This window comes from Oncorhynchus nerka, linkage group LG19, assembly GCF_034236695.1.
Source record: "Oncorhynchus nerka isolate Pitt River linkage group LG19, Oner_Uvic_2.0, whole genome shotgun sequence".
In the NCBI taxonomy this organism is placed as follows: domain Eukaryota; kingdom Metazoa; phylum Chordata; class Actinopteri; order Salmoniformes; family Salmonidae; genus Oncorhynchus; species Oncorhynchus nerka.
In genome coordinates this window covers 15,834,569-15,845,440 of record NC_088414.1, presented here as the reverse complement: position 1 = coordinate 15,845,440, position 10,872 = coordinate 15,834,569, and the positions used below count along the sequence as shown (strand labels likewise).

The 10,872-nt window shown below is 41.6% G+C and overlaps 1 protein-coding gene across 1 annotated transcript in view; it reads left to right on the top strand.

Annotated features, from left to right (window-relative positions):
* Positions 1 to 3,844: 3,844 nt before the first annotated feature.
* LOC135562530 (uncharacterized) overlaps positions 3,845 to 10,872 on the top strand; it is a 35,148-nt gene continuing 28,120 nt past the window's right edge. The window contains exon 1 of the mRNA XM_065005031.1: positions 3,845 to 3,889. Coding sequence (XP_064861103.1) covers positions 3,845 to 3,889 — 45 coding nt within the window. The remainder of the gene's footprint in view (positions 3,890 to 10,872) is intronic.

Sequence of the window (10,872 nt, the reverse complement as noted above, 5' to 3'; positions counted from 1 at the left end):
CAATGGCGTCCCCCCCCCACAGTGACCATATGTACCTACCCCAACCAGAAGCCATGGATTACAGGCAACATCCACACTGAGCTAAAGGCTAGAGCTGCCGCTTTCAAGGACGGGACCCAGAAGCTCTTAAGAAATCCCGCTATGCCCTCTGACGAACCATCAAACAGGCAAAGCGTCTATACAGGACTAAGATAAAATTGTATTACACCGGCTCTGACACTTGTTGGATGTGGCAGGGCTTGCAAACCATTACAGACTACAAAGGGAAGCACAGCTGAGAGCTGCCCAGTGACACAAGCCTACCAGACGAGCTAAACTACTATGCTCGCTTCGAGGCAAATAACACTGAAACATGCATGAGAGCACCAGCTGTTCCAGAAGACTGTGTGATCACGCTCTCCGCAGCCTATAATTAAGACCTTTAACCTTTAACCAGGTCAACATTCACAAGGCCGAAGGGCCTAATGTATTTTACCAGGACGTGTACTGCGAGAATGCGCTGACCAACTAGCAAGTGTCTTCACTGATATTTTCAACCTCTCCCTGTCCAAGTCTGTAATACTAACATGTTTTAAGCAGACCACCATAGTGCCTGTGCCCAAGAACACTAAGGTAACCTACTTAAATGACTACCGACCCGTAGCGCTCACATCTGTAGCCATGAAGTGCTTTGAAAGGCTGGTCATGGCTCACATCAACACCATTATCACAGAAACTCTAGACCCACTCCAATTTGCATACCTCCCCAACAGATCCACAGATAATGCAATCTCTATTGCACTCTATTGCATACACTAATCTTTCTCACCTGTACAAAAGGAACACCTATTTGAGAATGCTATTCATTGATGACAGCTCAGCGTTCAACACCATAGTGCCCACGAAGCTTATCAATAAGCTAAGGACCCTGGGACATAACACCTCCCTCTGCAACTGGGTCCTGGACTTCCTGATAGGCTGACCCCAGGTGGTAAGGATAGGTAACAACACATCCGCCATGCTGATCCTCAACAAGGGGCCCCTCAGGGGTGCGTGCTCAGTCCCCTCCTCTACTGTTCACTCATGACTGCACGGCCAGGCACAACTCCAATACCAAGTTTGCTGATGACATAATCTGATCACCGACAACAACCTCTTCCTCAACGTGATCAAGACAAAGGAGATGATTGTGGACTACAGGAAAAAGAGGACCAAGCACGCCCCATTCTCATCAATGGGGCTGCAGTGGAGCAGGTTGAGAGCTTCAAGTTCCTTGGTGTCCACATCACCAATAAACTAACATGGTCCAAGCACACCAAGACAGTCGTGAAGAGGGCACGACAAAACCTATTCCCCCTCAGGAGACTGAAAAGATTTGGCATGGGTCCTCAGATCCTCAAAAGGTTCTACAGCTGCAACATCGAGAGCATCCTGACTGGTTGCATCACTGCCTGGTATGGCAATTGCTCGGCCCTTGACTGCAAGGCACTACAGAGGGTAGTGCCTTGGCTTCCTGCCATCCAAGACCTCTATACCAGGTGGTGTCAGAGGAAGGCCTTAAAAATTGTCAAAGACTCCATCCACCCCCTTTTACACCACTGCTACTCTGTGTTGTTATCATCTATGCATAGTCACTTTAATAACTCTACCTACATGTACATATTACCTCAGCTAACCGGTGCCCCCGCACACTGACTCTGTACTGGTACCCCCCTGTACATAGTCTCGCTATTGTTATTTTATTGCTGCTCTTTAATTACTTGTTACTTTAATTTCTTATTCTTATCCGTATGTTGTTTTAAAACTGCATTGTTGGTTAGGGGCTCGTAAGTAAGCTTTTCCCTTTAAAGGTCTTCACCTGTTGTATTCGGCGCTCGTGACTAATAAAATTTGATTTGACTTGCATGCTTGTCCAAGCTATCCCTTAACCTTTGCCGTCTGATCTCTTGTAGTGATGTCACAGTGTCCTTTGTCACTTCCTCTGGTATTAACAGAATAATCAGATGTAATTAGAGGGTCTTCCCGCTGGCCCTGAGTGAGTGTGCGTGTACATGCGTGGTTGCTGGTACAGTTATTTGGTGTGTGTGTTTCTGACACCCAAAAAAAACCCAGCAGGTTGAAGTGTCTGTTCCCCCCGTTCCTTGCTTCGATTGTGTGCATGAAGTCTGGCCCAAATCCAGTTAGAGGCTGGAAGTGATACAATTGGCCATCTGCCGAGGTGAACTAAAGCAGGCTCTGTGATTTGCTAGTTTTCGAAGCCGCCAGCTGTAGAGGCAGAAGCCTCTCTCTCCGTTCCACAACACCCCCTCACCCCTTTGTGTGTATGACTCTCCCTCTCTCTCTCTTTTTTTCTCTCCTCTCCTCCACTTCTCCTGCATTTTTAGGCTTAAGTGCTGTAGTTTACTTTAGGTTAGAGGTCAAACTGTGGATTGGGACAGGTATGCCTATTTAATAGGTATGCCTATTAAATTGGGGGGTAGCTACTCTTCATATCATATAAATAAACCAGGTCTACGTTTCCCAGAGCTTTTGTAGCATTGACATCATTGTTAAGCATGAAACACACCAATAATCTCACTGCCGATAGACTGCCGATAGATACTTATCACAGTGGGAGGCCGTTCCTTTTCTTGCTAAAACAAAAGCGGTACCTGCTGCGTGCCGACCCAGTAGCGCCGAACCTACCGTTTCTACTTGTAGAATCCCAATGCTTGTCAGTGGCCAACAATGCTTGTCAGGAGCCAATCAGAGAGCAATAACTCCCACATCGGGGACCCCCAAAAATATATACAGAAAAAAAGAGAGCATTTTCTCCGTACATCCTTCATATGCAATGTAGGCTATGGTATGGTAGCTAGCTAAGTGCACAGAAGCAATGGACACAAAACGAAATACTTCCTCCAAAATAGCCTTTCAACTGTAGCTTGTATTGACATTATAATTAAATCACAATGGATTAGCAAGTTTCCATGAAACGCCGGTTTAAGCAGCCCAGTTAGTGCAGTGTCCTTAGCTAGTTAGCTACTGAATGTTGTGCTAGCTAGAAAATATGCTAACATTAGCTAGCTAGCTAAACATTTGGCTATGGGCTGGCACTGGCAGTATGGGATTGTTTAGAACAAATTCAATTTTTTCTTCGTCATCTTGACAACTTGCGCATTGATGTTGTGATGTAGTGCATTATTATTGGGTAAGCGTCATAAGCCACCTCAATCCGATCCGTATTCAGTATTGTGGATTAATTCTAATAGGCTGACCACACCGCTCGAGTGTTGCAAAATATATTTCGAAATCTATGTTATTCAATTATTGCACCCACACTGCTCGCGGGCGCCAACGAGCATCTGCGTTGCCAAGGGCTAAAATAGAAATCAGTTCTATTTCGGACGCAGATCGCGCTGCAAGTCCTGCCTCTCCCATCTCCTCATTGGTTTGTAGAAGCAGGTACCCACGTGCCATCTCCTCATTGGTTATACCCACATGGCTGACTGAAGATGAACAAGGTCAGTGGCGGTATTGCACCTCATTTATGAAAGTTGCCAATTGCAATATAAAGTCAAGAGAAGAAAAAGCCTGGAAGGAAGAGGGATGACTAGAAACAATTCGGTTGACAGTTTTATGTGTGGATTAATTGTCGGTGTAGGGGACCTTGGGCATTTCAGGTAAAATAACAACTCAATGTTTATATCCCAGGACAAATTAGCTAGCAACAGCAAGCTAGCTAAATAGGACAAATTAGCTAGCAAGTGCAAGCTAGCTAGCTAAATTTCCATAAATGTTTAATGCTTTTCGAGTTTGTTTTGATATTTTAACCTGCGTGTCGTGATCGCGTTTGGTGTGGGAGGACAAAATAAATTTATGCACGATGGCGCACGTGCGCAGCCGGTTTGGGTTCTGTGTAATCGTCAAGGTAAAATTTGAATGGAGAAAGCTGATCTGAGAGCAGTGCTGCTTTTCATTCGATCCTATCAGTATAAATACCTGGTCTATACTGATGTGCAGTTCACAAACGATTATTTATTTATTAATTTTTTTCTCCCCAATTGCTATCCAATTAACGATCTTGTCTCATCACTGCAACTCCCCAATGGGCTTGGGAGAGGCGAAGGTCGAGTCATGCGTCCTCCGAAACATGACCCGCCAAACCGCGCTTCTTAACTACAGTTCGCTTAACCCAGAAGCCAGCCGCAACAATGAATCACAGGAAACACCGTTCAACTGACGACCGAAGTGGGTCTGACCTTCATGTCTTAAAGTAATGATGGACTGTCGTTTCTCTTTGCTTATTTGAGCTGTTCTTGCCATAAGTGGGTCTGACCTTCATGTCTTAAAGTAATGATGGACTGTCGTTTCTCTTTGCTTATTTGAGCTGTTCTTGCCATAATATGGACTTGGTCTTTTTTCAAATACGGTCATCTTCTGTGAACCACCCCTACCTTGTCACAACACAACTGATTGGCTTAAACGCATAAAGAAGGAAAGAAATTCCACAAATTAACTTTCAACAAGGCACACCTGTTAATTGAAATGCATTCCAGGTGACTACCTAATGAATCTGATTGAGAGAATGCCAAGAGTGTGCAAAGCTGTCATCAAGGCAAAGGGTGGCTACTTTAAAGAATCTCAAATTTTACTTTTAGTAACCTTCTTAACTACTACATGATTCCATGTGTTATTTCATAGTTTTGACATCTTCCCTATTATTATACAATATAGAAAATTGTGAATATAAAGAAAAACCTTTGAATGAGTAGGTGTGTCCAAACTTACACATTTTACGAACACAGTATATTTTACTTTAGTTATCTTGTTATTTTCAGTCCCACCCTTCATCTCCACTCAACCCCTCCCATCTATCTCTGAACACTATCCAGTTTTGTATTTGCCATATATTTTCAACTGTGCTGTGATGTTTCATAAAAGTTGTAATCTTCTTTGCGATATCAGACCAGGTTTGGCAGAAGGCATAATGGTCTCTGCTCGGCTTCAACTGCCCTGATTGATAAATATTGTGTCACTTTTGTTTACCAAAGACCCCACAATGAATTAAACTTCTTCCCACTAATAAAAGGACTCCACACAACATTATTGTCCAAATAATCCATGCGCACCTCCAAAATGTTTTTCCCAGTAGGTGGCTTTTGACTCCTGGTAGCTTAAAACCTCTTTGGGCTAGGGGGCAGTATTTTCACGTCCGGGGGAAAAGCGTGCCCAAAGTAAACTGCCTGTTACTCAGGCCCAGAAGCTAGGATATGCATATAATTGTATCCCAGTCCCTTCCGTTAAAAAACATCCTCACAGCATGATGCTGCCATCACCATGCTTCATTGTAGGGATGATGCCAGGTTTCTTCCAAACGTGACACTTGGCATGCAGGCCAAAGAGTTCAATCTTGGTTCCATCAGACCAGAGTATCTTGTTTCTCAGGGTCTGAGAGTCTGTATGTGCCTTTTGGCAATCTCCAAGCGGGCTGTCATGTGCTTTCTACTGAGGAGTGGCTTCCGTCTGGCCACTCCACTATAAAGACCTGATTGGCGGAGTGCTGCAAAGATGGTCCTTCTGGAAGGTTCTCCCATCTCCACAGAGGAGCTCCGGAACTCTGTCAGAGCTGTGCATGTGCCTGCATGGTATCACATGTAGACATTTTGCATCACCATGTTGCCACATTTATTCACATGAGATTGCATTTCCACATGTGCTCATGTAACAGTACTCTTCTTGCGTGGTGTTCAATCAATCATCGACACGGACTCCAACTTGTAACACCAGTCATGGAGATTTATTCTGATAGAAACAGCACAAAATTGCACGTCATGCAATGCACGGCTCACCATCCAACTCTGCACTCACGCACGCTGGTTTGGTGCTTGTTCACTGGGACGATGTAGTTACCAAAATAATACAACAATTACAATATACAATATAATATTTTGAACAATGTACCTGATAGAAACAGCACAAAATTGCACGTCATGCAATGCACGGCTCACCATCCAACTCTGCACTCACGCACTGTACAAAATATACGAACCCTCCCACCAGACACAGTAAGTTGCTAGCTAGTATTAGCTGGAATTCTCTACAATATAATGCACAACAAATATTCACCAAAAAATGCTACATCTTATGTGTGGTGTTCTAATAACATTTACAAACAAATAGATATAAATTGTACATTTAATTCATCACTTGGGAGTACAAAAATCACTTTTGATGTAGAGTGCTTTGCAACCAACAACTTACCGCTGGTTTGGTGCTTGTTCACTGGTACGATTCTAACTGAAACATCCTCCCTCGTAAGCAAGCTACGCAAACCAACCAATAAGATGCCATGTTGAGTAGGTGAAGGCAAGACAAAAATAAAACCAAAAACCCATTGGCTTAACAATAAAGTGGCACCAATATAACCCTGTTACACTCACATGTTGTCACGTGTAGTTTCACATGAGATCATGTGTAGATTTATGTTATCACATGTTGCTTCACATGTTGTCACGTTATCACATTACCTTCACATTAAATCACGTGTTATCATAGAAGATCACGTGTTCACATATGAAAATCATGTGGTTTTTCCCTAAGGACCCTGTCCTCTCTAGTCCCCTCTGACCTCAGAGAAAGACATCACAGACTACTACCATGTAATTCTAGTTCAACCTCTCCCTGGGTAAAGTGCAAAGTACTCTGAATTGAGACTTTTAATGTAAAAATCATGAACACAAAAAGTACATTGTCTCAATCAAAGCAGCTGTGGACTCGTAGCGTGGTATTATGGTGGGTGTGGTTAATGTAGGAAATGGATTGTAAAAGCAGGGTGTGGTGGCGAATCAGGTTAGCGTTCCATGGTCAGACACCATGCCCAATCCATCCGTCCATCTGTCTGTCGGGCAAGGAGCGACGCTTGGAGTCTAGCCTAGCGTGCAGCTAAATATTGTGTGCAGCTGAGCATGCGAGACGGAATGAGGGGGAGGGGTGTAGTGTGGAGAGAGACAGACAGTAACTTTTCTGTGAAAGTTAATAAAACATCCAGAATAATTTTAGCTATTCAAAGGAAGATTGTATGTTTTCCTTTGCTCTGCTATTAGGAGTTATAAATGTGTATTTTTATTAACTTGTTCAGAGATGGTGTAGATCTAGGGAAAGTAGGAAGTGAAGGGAAGTGAAGCAAGAACACAGGGAATCAATTTGAACTCTAAATGAGTCAGCAGGACACACACAGAGTCATCGATCCCCCACTTCACACACACACACACTAGCTCCAGAGAAGAAATGTGCTGATTATAAATATTTGGACTTGTTTTAATTGAAAGAATGTGTGGCGCTCCAATTCTGGTGGGTTCTTTTAAACACTCTGTGTTCATATGGATTCTTTGCATTCATTAGTGTTTGCAGTTGTAAAAACCCAACCACATTCAATGAACTGCTGGGCAGATTACACACACGAAGGGTGATTAGGGCCATAAATGAACTGAAGGGGGCAAGCGACCGAAAGCCTTACTAACACCTTGTTGAATGTGTGAACACCTGAACGCATACAATAAAACATTTTTTAAAAATGTTAACGCGTCTGCTTGATCGTTTAATTTTTGTATTATTATCATTTTTAAGAAATGTATTGAAAAAAGTGGCAAGTCCATCCAATACATTCGGCCTAGAACTGGATGACCAGGCCCTTTACCCGTGTGTGTGTATGTGTGCGTGAGTGTGTGTGTAGCAGGATTTGGAATCAGACACGGGACACCGGAGACAGAGTATAGGCTACAATTCTCAGCCATGACAGGTTTTCACTCAAGATATGGACTTGATAAGAAACAAGATAATCTTTACTTATTCTGGACAGGTTGTAATTCAGTTATGCTTAGGGCTGTTGGTAGCCAAGCCTAACAGTTCTTTCAGTTCATTTTGTAAATTGAACGGTATAATTTGTAATAAATAATGTTTAAAAAAAGGCCTTTGTAGTTCACTCGCCCCAGAGTGGGCGCCAGACTATGATTGACTGGGGGTCATTTTTTTCTCTCCAAATGGGGAAACTCTTTATTTTATTTCAAATGTTTTTATTTTTTTCTTCTCCAAACCAGTTCTTCTCCAAACCAGTTACAAACATATACATACAAACAACAACTTACAGACGCTCACAAACAAGGACTACGTTTAATCTGCCCGGACCTACATGCTCACACCCCCATCCCTAGTGCCTGCATTAGTGTTTGCCACATGGCCTTAAATTGTATCAACATGTTCGCCCGCGCTATTTCAATAATAAATTATTGGATTTTTCCATTGTGTTAATGATGGTGGATTGATTGATTTCCAGGTTTTTAGCATACGTTTTTCCAAGATGACCACCCCCATATGCCATGTCTTGAAATACGCAGACAGATGGATTAAAAGTAAGTTTACATTTTAACACTTCTGTCAGCCAACTTTTTAGCTCCACCCATAACTTTTAGAATTCATAAATATATATATATATAAATATATATATATTTATATATTACTAGTGTCATGACGCTGGCCTGGGGGTAGGTTCACCCCCCCTTTTTTCCTCTCTCTACCCTACTGATGTGACTATTGAAAATCCCTTGGTCAACATAGAGATTCTGTGAACATCAGAAGGTGGGGGGAAATTAACCATATTTTGGTAATCCAACCAGTTGAACATATGCGTTGGTACCTAATGAATATGATGTCAGTTCGGTTGTCATCTGAGACATTCTCATCAATGATAGGATGACATAAACGGTACAGTGGAAAGTCTACACATTATAGTTATCAGATTCACATGGAATTGTTGTGCAATTGAAATGTTTGAATATTAAATTATTTGTGAGGGGATGAAATGTGATTTTAGCTTCTCAAATGTGAGAATTGGGTTTTCATGAGTGAATTAGGCACGACTCAGTGGCCCGCCCACGTGAAGAGACATTAGTTATAAACTATGAAACACGCCCTCCTCTCCCTTCCTATATAAAGCCTTGACGGCAATATAACTTTCTGTTCCGGGTACATTAGGATGATGATTGTCACGTTCTGACCATAGTTCTGTTATTTTATTCTTTGTTTTAGTATGGGCAGGGCGTGAGTAGGGGGTGCAGTCTATGTTTGTTTTTCTATGCTGGTTTTTGTGTTCGGCCTAGTATGGTTCTCAATCAGAGGCAGGTGTCGTTAGTTGTCTCTGATTGAGAATCATACTTAGGTAGCCTGGGTTTCACTTTTGGTTTGTGGGTGTTTGTTTCCGTGTGAGTGTTTGGGCCACACGGTGCTGTTTCGGTTTGGTATATTTCACGTTTATTATTTTGTTCCAGTGTTCAGTTGTGTTTTTGAATAAATCAATATGGACACTTACCACACTGCGTTTTGGTCCGATCCTTACTCCTCCTCAGACGAAGAGGAGGAAATCCTTTACAATGATCCGATGTCAGAATGGTTCAGATAACTTTAACTGTAATTTCGTTAGTTTTGCTCCAACATTCCCTCCATCTTGCGCCAACATCAGTTCTTTTTAATTCTTGGTTCCAATAGTTTATATTTTTTTCTAAGAGATTGTCAGTTGGATATGCTCTCTACAATGTTTTGGATATCTTACCTATCATATGAACATCCTTTTCTGTCTCAAATAAGATTCCCTTCAAGGTTGCTTTGATGTCCAAAATATTTCAAATCTAAATGCCTTGAAACAAATTTAAAAATAAAGAGAAAGTCATTGGGTTACATGTCAGAAAACAAAACAAAAGTATACAATAATGTTACTTCAATACAATCAAAAATGTAATAGCCTAACAATTTCAGGGGATTAGGTGATTTTAAAGGCAGTAATCTCAAGGGCTGGGGGTGGGGCCAAGAGTACTAATCTGGAGGAAGTGTTTGGTAGATTAAATTAGATTTTTCAAATGTTTTAATTTCACCTCTATTTAACCAGGTAGGCAAGTTGAGAACAAGTTCTCATTTACAATTGCGACCTGGCCAAGATAAAGCAAAGCAGTTCGACACAAGCAACGACACAGTTACACATGGAGTAAAACAAACATACAGTCAATAATACAGTATAAACAAGTCTATATACGATGTGAGCAAATGAGGTGAGATAAGGGAGGTAAAGGCAAAAAAAATGCCATGGTGGCAGAGTAAATACAAAATAGCAAGTAAAACACTGGAATGGTAGATTTGCAGTGGAAGAATGTGCAAAATAGAAATAAAAATAATGGGGTGCAAAGGAGCAAAATAAATCAATTAAATACAGTAGAGAAAGATAGCGAGGTCCTCGAAATCAGCAAAGGTGCCATCAATATAAAGGTCATTAAACTTAGTAAGACCATTCTTCTGCCACAGCCTGAAAGCTGAATCCAGTTTGCCTGGAAGGAAGACGTGAATAGAAAAATCACAAAATGTAAAATGTTGACGGAATTGAGCCCATGTTTTAAGAGTATTGACAACAAATGGATTGGATGTGTAGCGCGAAGCTGAAAGAGGGAGATTGGAGGTGAATAAAGCTGACAAAGAGGAAGAGGAAAAGGAGTTGGCTTCTGTTTGACACCAGTCAGTTTCTGGGGTGAGAGGGACAGTAAACAATCTTTTGTATATTCGCTGTCCAGTAATAATACATAAAGTTAGGAAGGGCTAGTCCTCCATGTGTTCTATATCTCTGGAGGAATGCCTTACATATTATTGGATTCCCACCAACCCGTAAAAAATTTAAAAGCTTATCCATTTAAGTGAAAAAAGACTTTGGGAAAAAAAGAGAGAAAGAAATATCTGAAAGTCCAGTTTAAGTTTGCTAAGTCTCAAATGAGAACTTGTTCTCAACTCGCCTACCTGGGTTAAATAAAGGTGAAATAAAAAAATAAAAATCAGGCGAATAAAGTTCTCATCATGGAAGGAAGACAAGGTACGGAT